Source organism: Thunnus albacares, chromosome 10 (genome assembly GCF_914725855.1).
Source record: "Thunnus albacares chromosome 10, fThuAlb1.1, whole genome shotgun sequence".
Taxonomy (NCBI): domain Eukaryota; kingdom Metazoa; phylum Chordata; class Actinopteri; order Scombriformes; family Scombridae; genus Thunnus; species Thunnus albacares.
Genome location: NC_058115.1, coordinates 13,912,696 through 13,937,263, shown reverse-complemented (window position 1 = coordinate 13,937,263; position 24,568 = coordinate 13,912,696). Strand labels below are relative to the sequence as shown.

The window sequence follows — 24,568 nt, the reverse complement described above, 5'->3', positions numbered from 1 at the left end:
ACTTTGCATTCAGACGGAAATGAACGCTAAAAAGAGAAGAAGAAGAAGTTTCGAGATGCAGAAACAACTCGCTGAGAGAAAAAATAACCAAGAAATAATAAACTAATTCAAATTGAGACATTATTAACAGCAGTCTTACAAAGCAGGAAACAAATTAGCAGTGGTAAATATTAACTTCGTGGCCAAGTAATAGCACAACCTCTCTATACGCAGAGGTGAAGTTAGTTAGCTGCAGTTAGCCGACCTGTCAGCCGGTGTGAAGCCGCAGCATGTCGGTGCACTTTGAGGAGAGGAGCGGGGTCGTCCCCTGCAAGACACCCTGGGGGTCCTGGTACCAAACCATGGAGGAGGTCTTCATAGAGGTCAACGTGCCTCACGGGACGTCTGCTAAAGAGGTCAAGTGCCATTTGGGGTCTAGAGACATCGAGCTGCTCGTCAAAGGGAAAGAAATAATCAAGGTAGGCTTTTGAGATGATCCTCTGGACCTCTTCTTTCTCTCAACAAAGCTTATTATTACTCAAACGAAAAATATGTAAATAAAAGAGGTGTGGTATCAAATTTAAGTGGATTATATTTAACATTTTCTTGATCTATTTGCTCTGGCTTTTAGTATGCAGAGAGTAAAACAGGGATGGACTTCATTTTTAATCTTGCATGTTGTTTTAAGACACTGAGACCGAGAGCAGGTTGTAAAATCAATGTCTATCACCCACCAATCTGTGCCACTCCACATATTTTCTCAGCTACAAAAGCTGAATTTGCAAAGGCCGTTTCGTTTTCAATGAGCTTTATTTTCCTTGACTTTTGGCTGAAAGACAGAAAGTGTTTGCAGGTGTTTAAAGGTGGGATTAATTCCTGCTCAGATTACAAGATTCCCTTGTTACCTTTGTAAAACTGACAGTTTTTACTGTTGTTTGAACTAATATTCAATGTCATGATCTCTTCTTTTTAAATTCTGTCAGGGAAAGTTCTTTGACACAACCATGTCTGACGAGGCTACGTGGACACTGGGTAGGTTGCATCCACATCTACAACGTTTTCCTTTTACAAAAGCCACCCTGGTCTCACTCCTGTTTACCTTTTTCTCTCCTCAGAGGACAAGAGTCTCATCCAGATTGTCCTGATGAAGACTAACAGAGAGGCGGGAAACTGCTGGTCCTCTTTGTTGGAGGGGGAGTACTGTGCCAACGCCTGGGTCCAGGACCAGATGCAGAGGAAGCTCACACTCGAGAGGTTCCAGCGAGAGGTTAGTTTCACCAAGGGCTGTTTGATGAGCCAGTACAGAGCACAATATATTAACAAATACCTGTCGACGTATGTGACTGTATTTCTCACACATTCCCTTTACACATAACTGTATCAGTGCAACTTTAACCAGGTAGAAACATAAATTGCTTTCTTGCGAATATAACCTTTGCTAGCATGGTTAGGAAATGTTTCCAGCATGACAGATGTGCTTTTTGACATTGGCTCTCAAACCACTTCTTTAGGTGATATGAGAAAACAAATATTACATCAGCTTGGGTGTATCTGAGTTAAATTTACACTTTTTCTTTTGGTCAGCTCATAAAAACAAATAACGGTCAAAGATCAATACCATTTTAAAGTGAATTCGTGTTGTAAGTGAATGAAAACACTTTTGTGTGGCAGTATGGTTCATCCATCTGTTAATTAATTTCACTCCTCTTTTCCAGAATCCTGGATTTGACTTCAGTGGTGCCGAGATCTCGGGGAATTTTGCTGGTGGTGGTCCGGACTTTTCCAGTTTGCAGCAGTGACGGACGCTTAAAGCCTGATATGTGCCCAATGAACACTGCTGAGGACATGCATAGCATGCAGACTAACAAGCCAAAAAGATTTGCCTTCACAATAATCTTAATATTGGGCGTCTACAAGACTTTATTGTATGAAGAAGTGACATTTTTCACAGCAGCCGTATAATCTGGCTTTTCTTGACTGTGGAGGACTGATTTTGTTAAGCCTGCTTTGGCAGGTTCAAGGCCTGTTAACAGTTGATAGGAAACGTTCAGTCTGGATATAAGATGCCTTGGAAATGTGTTGTCTTTTAAAAATGAGAAGAATGCACACAGCAATAGCTTTTCAATAAAGTTTTATTGAAAGGTACCAGTACATAGGTTAACTAGATGGTGTATTCAATTAGCCACTTTGAATTTCAGAACACATTTTATTTTTGTCACTAAGAGAAACTCATCATACTAGACAGGGAAACTGGCAAAGAAGATGCAATACAAATTCCAAACCACATTTCTACTGCAATAACCATTTTTTTGTGTGTTCTTTGCATAATTGACAATCAATACATGTGGTGCTTCACTCTGTGTCCACAATTTAAACATTTTTAATCAGTGAAAACAACTCATCTATAACCGCTGACAACATTATCAGCTCAAAGGGCATGGTTAGCCATACATGACAAGATCGTCACTAGCTTCACTTCACTGGAGAAAACCAGAGCTCCCTCGCCGTATCAAAATAAAAAAACAAAATCATCACCTTGGGTAGGAGTGTGCATTGAGGACAGTTTAGCAACCTAGGGTGGGAGTTAAGGATTTTGGGCCCGATTTCTTGGTTCCATTTTTGTTGATCGCAAAATCCTTCTCCCTCCTCTTCCACATGGTGGACTGAGGACCTAGGTGGTTCTATACTTATTAGCTTAAAACCAGCAACCCGTTCCAGGAAATACCAAACACCTTGGTACGGATTTTAACAAGAACATACTGTACACTTGTGCAAGCAACTCAACCAGGAAAGTAAAACTTAGCAGGATGGTAGAAGATAAACCTTTCTGACGAAGCATTACTCCTTGTCATTGGGTCAGATAAAACAGCATGCTTGATCAATGTATGATGACAAAAATGAGTGAAAAAACTAACAGTTTAAACTTTTCCTTAAAGAAATCCATCATCCTTGATGAAGATCTTTAAGGAAAATAAGTGGAGCTGTACGTAGGTGACCTTACTGCGAGTCAACCGACAGTTGAGATCAAATTTACATCAGATCAGAGAACAAATAGTTCATTTGGGGACAGATGTTTTTCCTTGCATGATAGGTCACCCGCTCGTACTCCCCAGATTTAACAAGCTGACTCAGGTATGGTGGGAAGATGAGTGATCTTGTAGTAGCTGTGCTTCAGCTGACGTGCAGTTCTTCCCGAAATAACCCAACGGAGTCTCTGGCCGTTAGGCTTGGAGCACCTGGTGGTGGCATATTCAGCCAGACATTTTCCAACCAACTCCCGCACACAAATCAGGTCCCCATCTTTAATCTGAAGAAAAAGAAACAACATGCAGCAAAAAAAAAAAATCAATTGTAAATCAGATAATCATGACAACACATCCAAGTTTCTTCTTAAACTTCGCCAAAAAGCATTATAATCCAAATATAATCTGTCATTATTAATTCTGTTCAGTGTAGTTCACATATTTAAGATTGTAGAGATAGTTGATACTTACATTCAGCTGCTGCTGCAGACCTTTCAGGGCCTCTGATATGTTGTCAGTGTGTTCAGGGTCATGTTGATCCTGGGCCTCAAAGCACATGAGAGCCATGGCAAGCAGAGATGGCTGCAGAGAAACAGAGGAATAGTTATCAAGAGCTCCTAAATGAGTTGAAACTGCAAATACAGTCAACACAATTCAACGTCTGTCCGAGAAGTCTGACATAGAGAGAACAAAACGCCTTGAAAGTGAATATGTTGACCACAGATGACCTAATTATTACCATGCAGCATGAAAGCTGTTTATTTCTATTCAAATAGTTTTACAAATTAAACAATCGGCTGCTACTTCTAAGAAGAAAATATGTTATTTACAGCTATAATACATTTTGCTTTGCAGGAACTAACATCTAAGCAAAAGTAAGTTATTGTTTATAATGTTGGGAGACCAGTTGTTTTGGCCTACACCTACCTTTATTTTAGAGAAGATAAATGAGCAGTGACAGGCTTTCAGCTGAGCCTCCAGTCTCTCAAGGCTCAGTATCGTCTTGCTGTAAAAAGAGAACACGTTTAGGTCCAAGATTACAATTTTTATATACAATGGATACGAGACAGATTTCTCTAGAATAGAAATGAATCAGCTTCAGTCAATTTACTGACAGAAAAATTACAACTAAACTGATTTTATATGTTTTCAGTTCAGTGCAGCACCATAAACACTCATGCGACTCATTTATTTTCTAACAAGTTGTCACATAATGTCTGAACATTACACAATTTCAAATGGGACTGTGCCTGTTGGCCCTAATATATTTTTGGCTACTGTTCTCTTTAAGGACAAATATGAGAAGACACATTTATTAGAGTAAATATAATCTTGTTGAGTCATGATTCAGCCCTGCAGGTTGATGTGACCGTCTGTCCTTACCTCTCAGCGTCGAGCTGCTCCTGGATGTGGCTGTGAAAGAGGCGGAGAAAGCGGAGGGCTGTGGGGGCCTTCACCTTCCAGTAGAGCTTCTCCATGATGATCTTCTCCATCCTCATCATGTCAGACACTGTGAAGCGATTCTGACTGATGCGGATCAGGTCGTTGGCCAGAGGCACGTTCTTCTCCTCTTCTGACGACTTCACGGCAATGTAGAAGCAACACAGGCCCACACAGGACAGGTGCTTTGGCTGAATCTGTAGAGGACAGGAAAAGGAAATTAGATTAATAAATCCAATTTAGATAACTCCAAGACAGTCGACAACATGTGAATTGCAGACGTTAATGTATTTACAAACCTTCATCACAGAGAGGAATCGATCCAGCAAGCTGATGGCCAGCGAGAAAGTCTCCGAGCTGAAACCAAAGAACCTGGTCAGAGAGAGCAGGTCCTTCACCTCCAGCTCCCGGAGTCTGGCGGTCATCCTGAGGCCGTTGTCCTGGGCGCCCTCGATGAGCCTCAAGCCACTCAGCTTTGGCTGGTAACGGCCCTCCGCATCCATGAGGGCCTTCAGCTGAACTGCAAAGGGCAGTGCTCCAGGTGCTGTCACTGTGTCAATCATCTGTGCAGATATGAAACAAATACAGCTAAATAACACTAATTAAACAATAAAATATATTTCTGACCCATGCCCTATACACTGATAATACAACACTGTGACTATGGCCATAAAAAAATATGTACAGTCTGAATCTTCCTATATGACTGTATATATGCCTATATGACTACAGATGTGCTTTGTGAAATATTGTACATTGGGCTGGGACAGGTGATATGGACACAGACACACAAAGACATAATGAAAACTCAACTGTAAAAGTCAAATGAGTCATAACCAAAATCCCTGACACTATCTAGCCTTTTAAGATACGTCAATAACTCTCCTTGTTTTACATAAAAACGTGAAGCTCTTCAGTGTATTTTATACCATAGCCCAGAGGGAAAAAATAAACTTACAATGAATATTTAACAACAATCTCAATCTCATAGCTAATAGTTATTCTGTTCAGGGTTGGTGTTTTAATTTTCCGAGTGACTATTTCGCCTTTGAGCAGCTGTACTGCAGTGAGAATATATCATCGATATGGTTTACTGGTAAGAGACCATTTAGATTCAGGGTGTGTGTTGGTCAGTTAGTGGAGACATGGGAGCCTTTCCAAATGTATCCAGTAACAAGCAGCTGTCAGTAAACTGGACTCAACTGGACTAGAGAGGGGTGGTACAAGGATACATAACAGGGACATGTCTGAAAAGTTTATCACGTGTGTGTAGTATAGCAATATTATATGACGTAAAAGTAGTAGTGGTAAAGAAGCGTTTCATAAAATGTAGGATTCAGTCAGTTTTTTTTTTAACATTTTGGCAGTCTGAGCGCAACATTAGGCTGGTTACGTGACACCAGGCCCTGTGACGGCGGGCAGGACCTGCGTCATGCCTGGACATGTCCCTGCCATACAAACTAACGGGGAGCTAACACTGAGCCGGATAGCAACAACAAACCAAAGTGAAATAACACTGTTCAAACTGAAAAACTATAGCTACGACTATAATACACAGCACAACTGATGTTAAGTCAATTTGACGTTAGGTTTCATGAAGTTAAATGGGGAAATGACGAACTAATTTTACGTTAACATGGCCGTTAAAGTTAGCTACAACCGCTATGCTAACATCAATTCCCATAACGTTAGTTTTAGTTTCTTTGTAGCTACTGACAGCCAACACAACAACTTGAAGGGTTTAAATCCCCATATACCACATATGGTTAGTTAACTTGATATAGAAAGAAGATTGGTTTACTTACCTTGGATCAAGTTACGCTGCTTGTAATGTTATAAGAAAAAAGACCCCACACGCTTTAAACAAGCGAGTGAAAAGAGATTTAAAACACAAAAAAAGTGTAAGTATGAACTTTCACTAAAGAAAGTTTTAAGCATAGGTTAATTTCTGCCTATGCACACCCCCTACCCTTGGCGTAAGGCGATGGGGAAAAGGGCAGTTTACGTATTAATGCAGGCATAAAACCAAGCCCATGCCCTAATATGCTGAACTTTCATTGGTCATCGACGGACGGCATTCTTTGTTCTACATTCCAATTGGACAAATTGCCAGTCAGTCACGATTAAATCCCGCCTCCCATAACTGGGAGGGCCAATTGCAAGTGAGGGGGCGGGACATGACCAAAGATTGCAACCTACTGCGTCTCTTCTCTTATTTTGGCCATAAAATCATATTACACTTAGCCCATAAGTGCAATTATTTATGAATTAATAATTAAGTGGGACAATATACATAATAAATTCATACGGTCAGATTTTAAAATTATTTAGGCGTTTCATAGAACAGAGGCCAACAATATGTATACAACATTGTAGTTGTAAATTTAAGAAAACAGCATAATAGTTTGTAAATTCTCCTGGAAACGGAAGAATTTCTTACAAAAAAAATAGCGTACTAATATTTTTAATAGGCCAGGCATTAACATATTGTGCTGTCACTGCTCTTTTACAATGGACACCTACTGGCAGGTTTCTGGAACAGTCTAGAAGGAGCCTGAACCTGCTGACACCACTGCTTACTAAAGCCTGTTGGCTTTTTTTTTGTGGACATTTCTTTGTCATAATGCGAAATTATGGAGAGAACAAGACACGTTTTCAATTAAGTAAATCTTTATTATATCAGGATATACAGATCTTCAAGATGACACACTCACCATATAGATCTACTGACATTAAAAGTATTGATCCTGACTATATATATATCCACGCTTTTTCATTTAAATAACAACAGTACCCTACTATATATATAATCTAAAACTGAAATACTTCTAACTGGATCTTTATGACACAAAATAAGGACTGACAGGTTAGTATGACAGGGCACTTTTTATATTTATTAAATATAGTACTATGATTGATTTAAAGTGCATTTAAACTATAATATAAAGTAATTTAACAGCAATATCATGTCACTTTATGATATATACCTCACAGTGTAAATTGTCAAAGTCAAAAGCTACAAGCATAACATAGGAGCTGAAAGAGGGAAACACTTTAAGTAGAAAAACTGAAACTTTGGCTATGAGGATCTTACTTGTAAGAATGATGGTTAAAAGCCATGCAGAAACCATGCTACAGAGCGCTGCTGGAAAGCTTCAAGGAGAGAGAAAAACAGACATGGAAGACTTTAGGCAACACTTCCAGGGATGTAAGTGCATTTCTATAAAATAGTTGTTATTTCAAATTGTAAAAATAATACACTTGATAGTTAGTCTGTGATCTTTTGATGTGGTAGAAAGTCTTCTAATTCAAATTCCTTCCTGAGGTTAAGGAGCACGCAGATGGAAGACTAAAGAAGCTATGAAAAGGAAAGAAAAAAACATGTTATTTATCTTAACAAGCAAGTTAAAACCTCAACATGATACTGTATGTACCTCAAAGTTTAGTGCAATCAAGTTCGCTAATGATTTTGTTATTTACCCTGTTAAGCCAAAAACAAAAGTGAAACCTGAGTTAGCCAGCTAGTTAGCTCCCCTTTATGTCATGATGACAACAGCTGCAAGATGAAATGCTTTAAATGATAAAACTGATTGATGTGATGGAAATTCTCAAAACAGTGAGAATAACGATGAAAAAGGGGTTCAGTTAACCAACAGATGAACTGATGCTCTTCTAAGTTTTCTTTATTTGAATGTAAATGAGAACAAAATATTTGCGTTTCCAGACTCACTGTAAATAAATGAAATGTGTTTAAAACGTTGCATAGAACAGTGATTGGACAATAAGTATCTTACCTCAAACTACCAGCAAGAAAACCCAACAATATTTTTTATGCACATTATCAGATAATCTTTATTACACTATTAATTATTAACAGTATTGGAGGCTATTCAACTTGTGAATAATTAATACATAGAAATGCTGACTTCATATTAATATATAAAACATAACTCACAAACATCAGTTCAGTTCAGTCAGTAACTGGCACTCTCCTGTTTCTATTAAGTCCTGTCAGTGTCTGACTGAGAAACGGAGACTTAGATTTACAACAGGAGATGAACACACATTCATGGCAAGAACATAAAATAACACAAGCCGCGTGTTATGAAAACAGTCCATGGATTTGTTATTTTGTGTCTAGCAGAGTCAGCATTAGGGACAAATTAAATACACTGAGCAAAGCTACCTTTTTGATCCATAAGTACACAGTGGCACATTATTCTGGCTCACAGAAGTGCATTGTCACTGTGTCACTGAGTCCATACATACAGTGTCAGTAAGTAATGCCAGATATGACAGTCTCTTTTTCCCATGCTGATGGTAGACACATTCCTGGTTTCCCTGGATGTTTGTTCCATAAATCAACTGAAAGGGGGAAAGAAATAAGACAAAATATGGCAAAAAGAAAAAAAAACATGCAGGATTCGAAGTATGGTAGAAATCAAAAGAATAAAGTGAATGAAATGGGAATGCAACGGTGCTTTCTATACATGTAGTTCAGACTAGCCGCACAAATCTAAAATCAGATTCTCTCATGGACTCATGTTGTTGCAAATCATATGTAGATCACATTCACAGATGAAAACCAGAGATATTTCACAATCTGATCAATCAAATCAGAGTTTAAACTGTCTTTCAGGTCACATCCAACAAGACACAGAACACTGACAACCCTTCTAGAGCAACAGCTAACCAGCCATGACTGTACCAACAAAAAACATAGCATACAACAACTTTACCAAATGTATAAACCAGTATTTTGTTTTTAATATGTTTTATTATGTTTCCCCTCTAAACAATTGACTAAAGGAATAGTGCAACATTTTAGGAAATACGCTCATTATCTTTTTTTTTTTCGAGTTAAATGAGAAGATCATTACCATGCTACCGTCAATTAGCTTAGCTTAGCACAAAGAATGAAACATCTAGCTTGGCTCTGTCCAAAGGTTAAAAAATCCACTTACCAACCCATTTAAAGCTCATTAATTAACACTGTGTACCTCACGAAATGCTGCACTATTCCTTCAACCTTTAAAAAGATGTCTAAATTGTTATAGACTCTTAAGTAAATGTTTAGTAGCCTGTATAGCCAGCATTTTGAAATACAGCATGTAATAATGTATTTACTGCTTTGTCTAAACGTGGTTATCGAGCCAAAAAGATCATGGACTACAGAGCGTAGACCCTGAGTTAAAAATCATTACATTAGCTTAATACTTTCGGTATTGAACAGTTTCACATACACAAAACAGTGTGTTACAGCCAGAAAAGACTGTTATTAATAGTCAAATGAATGTATGATGATGATAGGAACCAGACGTTCATTATATTATACATTATAATGTTTGTGTATTTTCAAGCCTAATCTTGAGCATCAAACTATGCATGTAAGTTTTGAGCGTACATAATTCATCCTGACATATTTTTTCCACCTGCAGAAATGACTGGTTTTATATGTGATGTTTGAGTATCATCTGCGTTGCACATGACGTGAGCATCGGTGAGACCGGTCGTATGTAAACAGAAGTGCCCCTGCCTGAGATACAGTCTGGCAGGTCAGCCTGCAGAGACATAAGCATCAGGCTGTGTCATGCAAGCTGTGACCTGTCCTACTGTGTCTGGGCACACAGTGTCAGTCTGAATCTGTCCCTGTATCAGTTCTGAGCCAACATGGCTTCTGGGAAGATAACACTATCTCATTAATCACGTTCTACGCCTCCCCCCCTCTGTCCAATCAAGTCCAAATACACTGGCTTTGAGAATAGTCCATGGCTTGTGAATATAATGTATGTATGACATTTAATTAATTATCCTTTAATAGCTTTAAAGATCTTAGCTTAATAACCATTTAGTGGAATTGGCACCTGTATTAAAACCAAACCCATTGTGTAAAAAGAAACCACTTGAGCAGCAACACAAATTAAATACCTACAGAGATACATAAAGAAAAGCGACTCACTTCTTCTTGTCCTTGTCCTTCTTGAAGGGCTGTTGTGAGCAGCCTTGGAGTGCCTGGCCCATCAGCGTCTCAGCTGCAACCTTTCTCCTATTGAAGGCGTTCATCTCCTCCTCCAGTTCTCGTCTTTTCTCCTCCAGGTTCTTCTTTTCGTCCTGGTGCATCCGTTTGAGCTGCTCAAACCTCTCATGAAGCTGGAGATGATGATGATGGGACAGGACACAATGTGAGACATACCAAATGGTATATTTTCAATGAGAGCTGATTTTATGACGATATCAATCCTCACTTCTTTTTCCTTCTCTTTCAGCTCTGCTTCTGTCTCCTTCACTTTGTTGACAAACATTTGTCTCATTTCTTCCTCTTTGTGCTGCAGCTCCACGAGGAACTCCTTCCTCTTGGTTTCGTATGTCTCCTGAAGGCTGAAGACAAAGGTAAACTCAATGTTAAACTCAGCGTAAAGCCATATTTGGACAGTTGGCCATTATAAGGAGCCAACTGTTTATAAATTCAAATTTAGTCTAGTGGGAACACAATTCTTTACTGGGTGGGGATTAAAGCTAGTATAAACTAGTTCTTTCATAGAAATTAGTATCTACTTAAATAATTACAACCAGTAACTGCTGCAACAAAACAAGCTTGTTAAAATATGACCCATTTAGATAGAAAAGCAAAAGAGGTAATATGGAATAAAGTCGACACATCTGATCTGACACTTGGTCAAAATGCTGCTTAATAACAAATAAACTGTAACAATTACATGTCACAAAAATAACACTAAAATTACAAAACTGTATGCTAATAACAGTAGACAAAATGACAAAATGATGTAATATGTTTGCGTAATCAATATTTTCCACTCACTTTTAACTGTACTGTACTTACATATTTGTCCACGTATGCATATGCACATAAAATAAACCTACATTTACAAAGATTGTCAATTAGGTTTAATGTACAGTGTGGTCCCTAAAATTGTCATATCTGGTGGTTATTTTACAGTTTGCAATGCTACAGTAGACTTCCCGTTTACATAGTTGATTGCTATTGTTTCCTGGCAACTGATTTACACATCGCTGTGATCTTCACTAGCTAAGACCTTCCCTAGGTTTAAATCAGGATAAAACCTGATTAAGTTAATCACTAGTTTGAAATAAGCTACTAGTTACTAATAACAACTTAAGAGGGATTTTACAAACAAATGTAGTTCTAAGTCTTGTTCTATAAAAACTATAAGAATCTAAAAACTGTCCAACAGTATCTGGTGAAGCACATCAGTCCCATGAAAAATAACAGGTAAATTTGCTGTGTTATTTAAACTGTGGACACACAGAACACAGTCATGGCCGATCTGGGTGAAGTTAACATCACTGGATATGTGATACAAAAAAATGACCTAACCTACCCTGGAGGAATGAATCCCATCTGAATAGTGTTCAGATGGGATTCATTCATTTACAAGACACCAAATCATATAAGCATGGATTTTATTGTGCTGTTTATCAATAAAGTCATTTATCATAACAGTTTTAACATTATAACAGAGCGGTTTCTTTTTCTAGCAGTTCCACTGAAGTAAATTGCCCAAGTGCATCACATCAGTGCTATTTCTAATTTCACCTGAACGACTGGCTGTCCGGGTCTGTGTCCTTGAAGCCCATCTCTTCCAGCTTGCAGCGACGGTAAAGTTCATAGTGTCGGGCGTGTGTTTGCTCTCGGAGGTCCTCCATGTTCACACGCAGCAGCATCTCCCTCAGCTTCACAAAATCACAATGGTTCTCATTCTCCACTAGAAAAAAAAAAGGTTGACGTGGTGCATTAACTGTAACTCTTAAAAGACAAATTTGTGCTTAGAGGGCTCATAAAAACAGAAAATCATGACATAGGCATAGCTAGGCAGCATCCATCTGACTTAACACTACTACTGTTTGGGGGACTTTTACAATGCTTGTAATTGTCAGTTGGACTCACCCTGTACTGATCCCCAGGGGTACAGTCTTGCTTTCACCATTTTATTGCCTACTTTAACGTCTTCTACACTTCCAACCACAGCGAAGGGAAGATGAGTCTGTAAACATACAGTAGCCATATTGTTGAAACATGGTTAAACATGATAACACTGCTGTCATATTCAGGGCCTCATTCTGCTATTGTATTTACTACATGCTACTAAATATAAGTTCAAACTGTGGCTTATGTTGTACGACTTCAGTTGCTCTACTTAATTGCCTACATTTTTTAAATTGTCGTTTATTTTCACTTCATTTTTCTATTACTACTATAACTATTACTGTACTACTATTGTATAACTATTATATAACTATTATAACCATTATAACACTATCATTACGATTCTATTGAACCATTAAAAAAATCTGAGATGTGGGCAGCGCTTAGAGGTCTGGGAGGTAGGCTAATAAAATGGTCCAATGCTCCAAATTGAGCCACATTGTAAGACCTCGAAGTTTAATATAAATCACAGTGGTGGAGAAAGTGAGAATGCATACAAACTTAAAATCTGGGTTGGGTGTAATGGTGATATTGTAAATATTTTGTATATGTAGTGTAAATGTACACATTTTTTGATTATACTTTATATTTTAATATGGACCCCAGGAAGAGTAGTTGTCTCTTTAACTGACAGAAAGGTTACTACAACTTCTCGCTACACAAAACATAACACAGATGTTAGACTCACATTCATGGAGGAGTTGATCTCTGCAACAGCCTCATCCTCTGTAGGAAACTGATATATCTGCACTCCATTACTGACCAGCTCACTCATGATCTTTATCTTTAATTTGTCCAGTTCAGTCTTGGATACTGTGTCTGCCTTTGCGATAACAGGGATGATGTTCACCTGCATGGAAAACAAAAAAAAAAACAATCTGGATGACAGACTGAGAAACAAGGAACGTTAACTCATGAACAAAAATAGAGTGCCAGACTCTGTGGTCACCTTGCTGTCTAGTTTCTTCATTGTGACGAGATCCAGGGATTTCAGGGAGTGTCCAGTGGGAGCGATGAAGTACAGGCAGATGTGGATTCTTGTGTCATTGCAGTTCAACAGGGAACGCTTTATTTTTAGCTCTTCTTCCAGGTACTTTTCAAACTGGGCATCAATGTACTCAAGAATGGGTTTGTAGCTGCACAGAAAATAGTGAAAACAGACATGAAACATAAGCATCATTATTATATCCTCATATGTACGAACAGAAGAAATAACATTGCTTCCCTTGTTTGAGTATTTGTATCCTGGTTACAAACTCTGTAACTGTGCCGTCTCGCAGCCAAGAATGCCCACTTTTTATACTCCCTGCTGTCGGAGCACTCAAATATCTATTGAGGTTGCATTCGTTCTACCAGTCAGTCCATTGTTCTCCTTTTTCCCTTCCAGTTCACATGCCAAACACAGGGAAGATCTCTTTCTCTATTCTATACATTGGAAGTGTGTTGGCTGAAGACCCAGAGCAAGAGGGGAAATGACTAATAGCTCATCAAACTTCTTACCAAGCTCTGTCTATTTCTCAAGACTGGTATAAAAACAGCAATACAAATTACTTCAACATATTTTCCACAACATTTTACAATTTCTTACATTTTTTGTCCTTTGGGCAGGACAGTTTCTTTATTATTACTTGTTAATTTCTAGTTGACATTGTGGGTGTATGTGATGTGCTACTGTGTGTAGCTTTGCATTTTGTATAATGTGTCCTGTGTGTTTTTTTGTTTTGTACTGTTTGTTATTGTGCTGTTATATGTTTTAATTGTAAGGGACTGCAAATGACAATTAGTTTAAGCTAACTCTAGTGCAGTACATCAAATATTAACATTTATGTTTAAAACTATACATTGTACAATACAAATACAACAACATTTTTTTATATTTTGATTTCAAACAAACTTGATAAAAGAGATTTCCACACACTTAAATCTATGCAGTATTTAAGTGTTATTTAAGTGTGTGGAAATCTCTTTTTTTATCAAGTTTGGATGCATCGATGCTTTGCCCGGTGGGGTGGTGGTCATCTTGCATGATTTCAAACAAACTACAAGAGTTAGTACCTTTCCTCTTTGTTGATCTGGTCTCCAAAGCCAACGGTGTGCACAATGGTCAGCTTGAGGTTGACGTTGCTCTCCTGCAGATCATACGTTTGGGGGCGTAGATGTACTTGGTTCTCGTAGTGGCTCCCTTCTTCATTTTCAAACATTGTGTTGAAAAGAGTGTTCATTAACGTTGATTTTCCTATCCCTGTCTCACCTGAGACAGGAAATGAATGACACGTGGTGAAACGGAGACGACGGAAAGAAGAGGCGACGCATTAATATTTCAAATTGAAAATTGCTGCATGATACATTAATATTAACTCAAACTTGGGATTATGAACTGCTCCTGGCTTCAGACATACCTACACAGAGGATGTTGAAGTTGAATCCCTGTGCGACTGATTTACTGACCAACTGGTCTGGAAGACTGTCGAAGCCCACATGGCCCCCGAGCTCCAGGTTTCGCTTTTCTTCATTCTGCAGTGTTTGGAAACAGGCGGGACGAAGAGTATACTGGAATAAACGACTTGCATTACAGTAATATTTCATCATATTTGTCTTGTACCAGTAAATATCCGAGGAAACAAACAATAGAATGGAAAGGTTACACAAGTCCTTCTGCCAGATCCCATCCTCACATTGTGCTTTCAAGCTTAAAAGCATCCTTTGCAAATGAGGTCATCTTTCTCTTCCACTTAACACACCGAATAGTCAGACCTATAAAAAGGTTCTGTCTGAATATCACAAACTAAATCCCTCCAGGGAAGACACACTAATCTGACACGTAAAAAAAAAAAAAAGCTGAGAGATAATAATGTTTTGTGATTGTAACGCTTTTATTTAGGAGTGAAACTGATGATTATTTTCATCATTGATTAGTCAGTCAATTATTTTTTCAATTAGTCATTAAGTTTATTTAATAACAGAAAATAGTCAAAAGAGTCTATCATGATCTCACTAAGCCCAAAGTGACGTCTTCAGATTGCTTGTTTTGCTCAACCAGCAGCAAAAAGACCAGATATATTTAATTTACAATGATATAAAACAGAGAAAAGCAGCAGATTGAGGGAGGAGGTAGACAATTTTTGGCTCTCTTGCTTGACAAATCGCTCTTTTAATTGGCCATTCGTTTTCTGTTGAACGACTAATTGATTAATTGACTAATCATTTCCAGTGTTACTGTTATTCATGTTTGGAGACACTTGATTGAAGCTAAAAGTAAATACAAATTATGATTAAACTCAGTGCACAGATTTTCCAAGCATCGTGTTTGGTTTCATGTCACGTCATTTTGGTTCTCATGTCTCTACTTTGCATGCTCATCGATATTCCGCGGATAATATATGACGCCTGTTGAATTTGTCAATAATAATGCTGACTATATAAGATGTGTTTTGCTCTGGCTGTTGGAGCTGGCGTGCTGTTCCTCCCTCTTATCCCAGATTCACACTGGGACGCTGGCATCTTGCAAAAGGCTCAACATGAGGACCAGGATGTGTTCAATACAACAATCATCCGTTTCTGTGTCTCTCTCTTCTCTCTCTCTCTCTCTCACACACACACACACACTCTCTCTCTCTCTCTCTCACACACACACACACACACACACACACATACACACACATACACATACACAAAGAGCTCTTTATCTAGATGTTATTTCACAGGGGTGGGAGGATATCCAAGCTGCTGCCCTGGTAACCCATAACCCCCCTTCACAGTTAGACAAACACATCACCACCATCTTCACAAAATCTCCCACACAGACACGTAAGCTATGATGACTTTCTTTCTTTCTTTTTTTTTTTTTTTTAAATAAACACGTTGCCATCAATTACACGTTTAACTGATACAATACAGTATTTAATTTTTCGCTGAGCAATGAGAGGCTGAATCTTGAGGTAGCTACCACTTGGAAGTGGCTGCTACTTATGTTTATCCTCTTAGTCTGTCATTGCCTGCTGCCCTGTGTTTCATTCAAATACTCGGTCCTGTCAATTCAGCAGCGCCCGTACACACCTGTCACAAGTGTTACGACAGTAAACAGCAAACTGTCTTCGCGTTGCTTCATGCTCAGATACGCTTTTTTCTGCACAGACTGCTCTAAAAAACAGGGTGACTATGCATCATTTTCTATGGAAGCATCCGTAGCTGAAAATCCGCCTTTATCCAGATACATTAAACATAACACGCTTTCTCAACACCGCAGCGATGTTGCTGCATTATCGACACACACGCACGCATATCATCACCCTCACCTACAGTACAAACACCTGAGTGTCACAGCTTAGCTAGTTTAACTCCTGCATCTAGTCTGAACACAACAAATCATTAGTCACCGCAGGCCCGCAGACTGTAGCTCATCATACTTACTGCGAAAACATCTAGCTCATTGGCCGCCATCGTAGGAATGATGTCTTCAGCCAGACCTGCTCTCTACATTACAGAGACAGACTCACGCTGCTTTCAGTGTGGCCGCTTGGAGGCAACACCCCCTCCGTGCTGTAGGGCGACACTACAGCAGGCAACAGCTCTACATGCTTCAGCCCGTATTACACTTTTGAGGGAGATAGTGTCAAGAGTTGTTTTAATTAAGGCTATAGTAATAATCCCATGACGTTAACTGTTTAACCGGTCTCAGCGTGGCAACTGTTGCCACGGGAGACGGCAAGCTGTCACAGAAATATTGTGGCGTAGTCTGCAACAGTTTTCCTCCATTTTCAGGTCACATAGGCTATTTTTCTTCTTTTGTCTACTTTAGGAAATTGGGTTTTCATACATCTGTGTTTTAAATGAATCAGTTTCCCATTTTGAGTCCAAGTTCATCCAACAGTTATAAATTTGGACACCAGCTTCTCCTCAGATGACAAAGAAGAAGAAGCTCCACTGCTCAGTTTGGCAGAGATGGAAAGTAACTAGACTTAAGTAGCCTAAAGATTTGAGGCATTTAATTGAGTACACACATTAAATGACTTTATAGCCTTCTACTCAGACATTGTATTTTTTCTCTCCACTACATTTATTTGACAGAATAGGTACTTTGAAGATCAAGATTTTACACACCAAGTGCACCATTAAGATGTAAAATATGATGCTACGCAACAAGTTGTTTTTCTTAAATATCTTCACTCTACCGGCTGTAATAATCATAGTAGTAATAATTATCTAAATATATAATCCTCTGACAAGGCCCATTCTGCCGCCTGGGTATTATGAGTAGGTTCTACTTTTGCTACTTTGAGTATATTTTGCTACCAGTGCTTGCATACTTCTACTTTCGTAAAATTATAAATTTAGGACTGAAAGCAGTGTTGTTACTTGTGTTGTTGTTTGTTACTTTTACTCACACTTCCATCACTGCAGTATGGATAGGCTACAAAAGCAGAAGTTAACCACATACTGTAAATACACTAGATTACATGGTTTCCACAAGATTATCAATATTTATATCCTTCAAATGAGTTTACTATTCATGTTTTTGGTTATGTTTGAATAATGTGAATCCTCTGATTTATTCAAAGGTTTTTTTCTGAGCCATGGAAAGGTTTGTTTGTTTGTTTAGTTTGTTTGTTAAGTTTGAGGACCTCATTTGATGTCATAAGACAGTAACAAAAGATTCAACATTTACTGTTGTTTAGATGTATGGTTAGTGTCATAAAGTGACACAATATTAATGAGGCAGGGCGTACTTAATCAGCAGGTATATATATATTGTATACATAGAACATTCATATAAAATTATAACTTTTGTATATATGATCGATAGAAAATTAAGTTGTTATAGTAATTAAACTGAGTATGAGATTAAAAAACAGTATAATGTTACGACATGTGGTTGTTATAATATTCATATCGACATTTTTTCTAATCTCTAAATGTAAAAACATATTTTAAGAAATACAAAGTCTTATAGTCCTGGTGCATTATAATCAGGACGCGTGTATCTCTACCGGAGACTGAAGTGATGAAAAGCGGGTGAGTTTGTGTGGAGAGGCGCCGGAAGCAGCAGGTTGGTGGAGGACAACAGAGAGGGGAGCACGGGGAGAGAGGGGAGAGATTATCCCCCCGGGGCTTTTAGGAGCTACATCGCTTCATATTTTTGTCCGAGCAGAGCAAGATGGCTTTGACCCAAGAATCTCTTCTGTCATTTTTACTGGAGCGCGGAGGCAAAGTGAAGAACTCGGAGCTGCTCAACAACTTCAAGAGTCAAATCAACTGCAGCGATCCCGCGGAAAAGCAACACAACAGGGAGCTTTTCAAGAAGCTGGTGAACAGCGTCGCTGTGGTCAGACAGATCGACGACGTGAAGTTTGTAGTAGTGAAGAAAAGGTACCAGGACTTTGTTAAAGACGATGCCTCGCAGAAAACGCAGATGGATGACAGCTTCTCGAGTCAAAATACGAGCTTTTCGTTCTCATCTCCTCATCGACCCGAGTCAAAGATGCTCCATGCAGACATTGAGAACAATAATATGTGCTTTCCCTCAAACACAAATGGTGGTTATTACACTGATGCCAAACACATGCCCGCGGTGAGCCTGCACAAAGAGAGGCCTTTATCAAGAAAGGTTAGTAGCGTGGACACAACCACTGTCAAAGTCCTGAATATCTCCGGGGATCAAGCGAGCAGAGTGGGCAAATCTGGAGCTGTGTTCGCTGTCATAGCAGTAAAATCCCCACCTAGAGTGTTTGCACCAGTAACACAGGGTGGATTGCATTCCCAGAGGCCTCTGCGTAAAGCTTCAGAGAAACCAATCACACCATCAGTGCCAAATCTGAATTCTTACTTTCCAGCTTGCATGAAAGATGCATTGAGTGACTCTCAAAGTTGGAAAAACAGACAGACAGATGACATGCAGCTCCCAAGCTTTCCCCAGGCGAGGCCCCAAAACAAAACCACAAGACAAGGAGATGATGCCAAGTACTCTGAGTCGGTGCCTTTGGAGCCATTAGCTCATGAGTGGTTGGTCAAGTGTGCTGCTGGACTGTGGGGACAAATCTATGCTCTGCTGCTGCAGGATGCTCGTTTAGCACAGAAGAAAGACTTCATGTCAGGTTTCACTGCACTGCACTGGGCTGCCAAGGATGGCAACGGTGAGATGATCCATAAGCTGATGGACATCTCCAAGAAAAGAGGCGCTTACATCGATGTCAACAGTAAAGCTCATGGAGGATACACACCTTTGCACATCGCAGCTATTCACGGCCACACTGAGGTGATGCTTCTGCTCGTGCAAAGATATGGAGCCAATGTAAATGAAAGAGATAACGATGGCAAGAAAGCCTACCACTACCTGGGCGAAGGGGTGTCGGATGAGGTCAGAGCGCTGCTTGGAGGACTGAAGAACAACAAGTACAGGGAGAAGACAGAATATGAGGAATACAGAGAGCAGCTGAAAGGCTTCAACACGATTAGTAAGCTGTTCCAGCCTCACACAGCGAAGAAGCAAAAGCCAACGACAAGGTTTGCTCATGACTGGTGAGAATGACACAAAAAAGAAGCAGAGACATGGACAATAAACACTGTAAGAAATAAACACAACTTGTTTATTAAGCTTTAAATCATTTAAAGTCTAAAATTAGGACTGAGTTAGTACTTATTGCAAGCTCTAGCTGTCTTGTACAGTGTATCACTGTATTTATGGAGTATATTTATAATTGTCTTTTTATGTCTGTAGTTAAATTTTATGTATTAACCCTCATTATTTTGCAGCCATTTAACTTGTTTTATTAATAGTAACACAAACAACCTGTAGTACATATTGTCATTACCTATAGTGTAATAAATCTTTATGAGTAACCTCTTGATTCATGATTTCAAAGTATGAGGAAATATGAAAACAGACCACTCCTGGGAAACAGTTGCTATCAACACCACTGTGAAATGTCAATGTGTTGTTTATGATTCATGCAAGCAGATCATGTGTTTATATTCTGATCATCAAAAATTAAATCAGTTAAAGTTCTTTAAAGCAGAGTATTGTAGAAAACAGTATAAGTAAAGGGGACCTACGTGGGGGTCAGTAATGCAAACCAGATGGAGTTGGTGAAACGTCTCCTTTTATCAGTTTCTTTGTGAACTTGAGGTTGTGATGGACGATGAAGGCCTCCTTTTGTGGTGCAGTGTGGGCCCCATTCTCTAGACCACTGTGGTAGAAAAAAAAAAGAAAGAAAAAAGAAAAGGGATAAATAACACATTTTCAGCCATGACCCCAAAACTACACATCAATCCATCATTTTAGTAAACATTTGACAAAGTTTCAACCAAATACAAGTTTGACATGAAGTCTCTCACCTGTAAAAAGAAGCGATAGTTTAAATTGTAGGATGGAGTCTGCAGAGGTGTTTACATTGCTTGAAAAACTTTCATACATTTTTGTCAAATTTGATATAACTGTAAACCTAAATATAAAGTAATCAGTGACCAGTTTTTAAATCAGCTTTCACATACTTTAAATAAGGAAATAAATCTAAACAAACAACTTATTCAAGCACGTTTTAATGTTCATGTTGTCATGAATGAATGACCTTCTTCTCTCAGACCAGACATACATGAAAACAGTATTCTGCCTTTCTTTTTCTGTACAGTACAAAAACACAATTTTTATCCTTAACTGACCCAGAGAAAAACAATCCCTGGTGACATGAAAAGAGTTGGAGCTCACACAATGACGCCAAAGGCAAAACAGTGCCAGAACAATGTCCTTTGTCTTATCTGGAAAAGAAGCTGCCTGCATAATGATCCCGACAAAGGACAGCTGCACTCACAGCAACTGCATTATGTTTTGTTTTGTTTTTTTTAATATCCCACCTCAAACCTTTTTCTTTAATCTTGCAAGAGAACTGATTATAAATAGGAATCTACCCAGAAAGACTTCCTATATTTAATCTTTAATGGTTCAGACACAATTTGTGAATATCAAAGACTGTCTGGCAAAACTGTGGTGTGATCCAGGTCTTGTATCATTTACTGTATCATTTCCCTCTAAACTAGTCAGTATAATAAGCTGGAACTGGGACATAGATACAACTTAACACTAATGTCCAGCTAGTGGTCCCTGAGGGTTACAATTACAGCTCATAATATGAAAGTGTTGGAAGGCACAAACAACATGATTTTGCTATTTTTAGTCTTACAAGCAATGGAGCTAAAAATCTGAAGTGTGTCCTGCACGAAGGTCGTTCAGCCCCTTGAATCAATCAGCATTACATCAACAATAATGTTTCCACATAAACATTGATTTCCTACCACATGACCCTGGAGGGCTCGAGATAAATCACATTTATGTGTTTTATGTTGGTCCTGAATTAAGTTAACTGTTGAAAGGGCAGAGCAGTGCAGTTTATATTTGAAGCCAGTAGAGGGCAGAACATGCTAATATTTCCATTACAGCTTTACCTGCTAACTTAAATTGTCATATAAACCAGTTTTCAATTGTAGTGAAACTTTTTCATTTGGTGAGAAGCATGACATTGGTAATTATGACTGTTTCACTTTGATATTTGTCAAGAGCTTAAGTAAGATAACATGTGTTACAGGCTTGAGAAGGAAGGATTAGTTGTATATGTGCAGAATTTGCAAAACAAGCAACTTAGCTGGGCCAGATGGTAGAAATCTAACTCACAATATTAATACGATTTTTCCCCCAGTTGTTATACAGTGTATGGCAATATGGAAAATGTACATAAAATCACATGAACTAATCAGATGTTCTGTGCAATAAACTGTGCATTACAGGGCAACCATCACATACAATATGTTAAACATAAACTTTTACTACATCATAACATCTTTTTATTTATTTATTTTTACAACAAAATACATTATTTTGCTTCTATACCTTAAAATTATTTATTTGTACAACAAAAATATATATAGGCCTAAAATTATAATGATATAAAATATAATCACAATAAGATTACACTGACCATCAATAAATCATTGTATTGAATTATTTGCCCTGCTACCAACCAAGCGGCAGACAGCCACAGATAAACAGAACCTCCAGCGAACAGTAAAACTGTCAAGTCAAGCTTAAGTATTTAGTATGTTCAGTACATCCAGAACATTTGACTCAAAACTAGATCTACAAAGCCTTGTCTGGCGAAGTATTGCACGTCTAGAGGTGAAAAGCACGTCACTGCACCACTCAAAAGTACACATAAAACACACTGTTGTTTAGTGACCATGTGATAAAAGCCTTTATCAATCTCACTGACGCACAAAAAACATTCTTTGCATACTTTTTTGCCACAAGATATTACAGTTACAACATTATAATACAGGCACACTGTAATTTGCAGATTGTCACATTAGACCAAGAGCCTCTGTAGCTTCAAACAAAGCAATATCAACATTAATATTTAATAATATTACTACTGAAAGTTGAGCTTGAGCATATGGCCAGTCTGCCAGAGTATATTATTGACTCATTCATCTTGGTAAATGTAGATATATAACAAACTCTGAGGGCAAGATGACAGAAAAACAGCTGAGTTTCAAAACATCAACAGTGAGTTATGTTTGACATGAAAGGCACTTTAATAGTTGAATAATAAAACAATTTTGTGTTCTCTGTGAATTTTGAACATCCTCACCAGTGGATCCATTTTCCTGTCTTGCTTTGAACATAAATGGTGATAAGCAGAGACGGGAGCTACACTGTACTACGTCCTTTACCAGTGGAAACTTTATCATCTGTTAGAAACCCAACAAAACAGAAATCACATCCTTTCTTGTCTGATGCAGGGTCCAAACTGTTCATTTTACACACAGTACCAGTAAAAATTTGGACACACTTTCTCATTCAAGTGAATGGGAAATGAAATATTGCTAAATACTTATATATATTAAAGAAAGTAAAGAAATGACTAATGAAAAGGACCAAACACACTGCACAACAAAGAGACCCAGATATTTTTTTTCTCAGGAGTAGGCAGAACAAACCAGTGATCAAACATGAATGAATAATGGTCCATGTTGCTTTATTTCTGTTGGATATATTTAGTCATAAGAGTATGATACATTGATATGGTGCTACTGTACTGTATATTGGGGTTTGTTGGTTTGTTTTGGACTATTTTTATAGTCTATGGTTTTGGAGAATGCTTACTTCCCTCTAGTGGACAGTAGCTACACTTCTTTTGTCACTTTTCTCTCCAGTGAACATGACACACTGCTGAAAGTATTCCTTATTAAATTGAGACAGTTATTACCTGTTTTACTGAGCCAATCTTACATCTGGTGGTAAATCATTACTAGAGAACAAGTAAATTACCATTAGAAATATATGATGTTAAAAGTTGATATTGTGAAAATAAATTAAGAATGACTTAATGATGAAATATTTTACACATAGTTAAAACTTAGTTAGCAGCTTTGGCTAAATTTGGCTGTAATTTAGTGGTAGTAACGTACTAGTGGCTAACATTAATTAACTTAAACACTTTTGTTAGCTTCAATTTGGCAGGGTTGGGTTACTCAATAAGGAAACTATTTGCGATTCTACTCATACATCATTTTTGTACCTTTTATGTAAATATTACTTAATGTGTTAACTTACTTTAAGAATAATGTGAAGTATTAGCTAGTCGTTAGCTAAGCGTAACTCCCAGCTATCAATTTGCTAGCGTTAGCCATGGATGTATAAAGAGAACTGGATACAGCGTCGGAGGCGGGGCCCCGTTCATTTCTATGAAAGTTGCTCAGTGGCGCATGAAGCCCAAAAAAATCGACTTCCCGGTATGAAAGTATCCGGATCTTCCGCATTGTGCGGCCCATAGAGCATGCGCACTAGTGACTTTCGCTGGCCGAGTCGGCTTCTTTCGGTTTGGCCCTCCGGCTAACTTCAATGGGGATAAAATAATTCAATCATGCGGCTCTTCTAGGCTTTTTAAATGCGATGTGATTTAATTCTGATAGTGAGACAAGTCATTTCGCGGGGGTGGTGACGCTCAGAAAAAATTATCCGCTGATTTACAGACGTCTCTTTCACAATGTAAGTCGATGGGAAAACGTCTTTTTGGGCCAGTGTGCATCATGTGACATTGTAATTACACGGTTTGGTCGCTATGTCAAATTTGCTTCAAAGCCTGGCGCTCTTCCTGTATCCAGTTCTCTTTAT

The 24,568-nt window shown here is 38.4% G+C and overlaps 4 protein-coding genes across 7 annotated transcripts; 2 read left to right on the top strand and 2 right to left on the bottom strand.

The window, feature by feature from the left end:
- Positions 1 to 34: 34 nt before the first annotated feature.
- On the top strand, positions 35 to 2,877 carry nudcd2 (NudC domain containing 2). Its single transcript, XM_044362941.1, has 4 exons — positions 35 to 458; positions 963 to 1,011; positions 1,095 to 1,246; positions 1,695 to 2,877. The coding sequence occupies exons 1-4, from the start codon at positions 270 to 272 to the stop codon at positions 1,776 to 1,778; spliced, it is 474 nt and encodes a 157-aa protein (XP_044218876.1). The 5' UTR covers positions 35 to 269; the 3' UTR covers positions 1,779 to 2,877.
- On the bottom strand, positions 2,094 to 6,449 carry ccng1 (cyclin G1). Its single transcript, XM_044362940.1, has 6 exons — positions 6,248 to 6,449; positions 4,742 to 5,005; positions 4,386 to 4,639; positions 3,930 to 4,008; positions 3,474 to 3,584; positions 2,094 to 3,286 (listed from the first exon to the last, which is right to left on the bottom strand). The coding sequence occupies exons 2-6, from the start codon at positions 5,003 to 5,005 to the stop codon at positions 3,095 to 3,097; spliced, it is 900 nt and encodes a 299-aa protein (XP_044218875.1). The 5' UTR covers positions 6,248 to 6,449; the 3' UTR covers positions 2,094 to 3,094.
- A 641-nt stretch (positions 6,450 to 7,090) lies between these two features.
- LOC122990525 (septin-8-A-like) lies at positions 7,091 to 24,117 on the bottom strand. Of its 4 annotated transcripts, none has more exons than XM_044363891.1 (11): positions 24,008 to 24,117; positions 20,458 to 20,591; positions 14,812 to 14,922; positions 14,464 to 14,659; positions 13,358 to 13,544; positions 13,097 to 13,258; positions 12,370 to 12,466; positions 12,019 to 12,187; positions 10,688 to 10,820; positions 10,402 to 10,592; positions 7,091 to 7,800 (listed from the first exon to the last, which is right to left on the bottom strand). In XM_044363891.1, the coding sequence occupies exons 4-11, from the start codon at positions 14,628 to 14,630 to the stop codon at positions 7,746 to 7,748; spliced, it is 1,161 nt and encodes a 386-aa protein (XP_044219826.1). In that variant the 5' UTR covers positions 14,631 to 14,659; positions 14,812 to 14,922; positions 20,458 to 20,591; positions 24,008 to 24,117; the 3' UTR covers positions 7,091 to 7,745. The 4 variants fall into 4 exon arrangements, with proteins under 4 accessions (XP_044219826.1, XP_044219825.1, XP_044219823.1 ...); XM_044363890.1 differs by having other exon boundaries at positions 14,808 to 14,922; positions 24,008 to 24,116; XM_044363888.1 differs by lacking the exons at positions 20,458 to 20,591; positions 24,008 to 24,117 and adding an exon at positions 16,819 to 17,320 and having other exon boundaries at positions 14,808 to 14,922.
- Positions 18,343 to 20,444, top strand: sowahab (sosondowah ankyrin repeat domain family member Ab). The gene has a single exon (XM_044363887.1). It carries the CDS (start codon positions 18,563 to 18,565, stop codon positions 19,925 to 19,927), a length of 1,365 nt encoding a protein of 454 aa, XP_044219822.1. The 5' UTR covers positions 18,343 to 18,562; the 3' UTR covers positions 19,928 to 20,444.
- Positions 24,118 to 24,568: the final 451 nt, after the last annotated feature.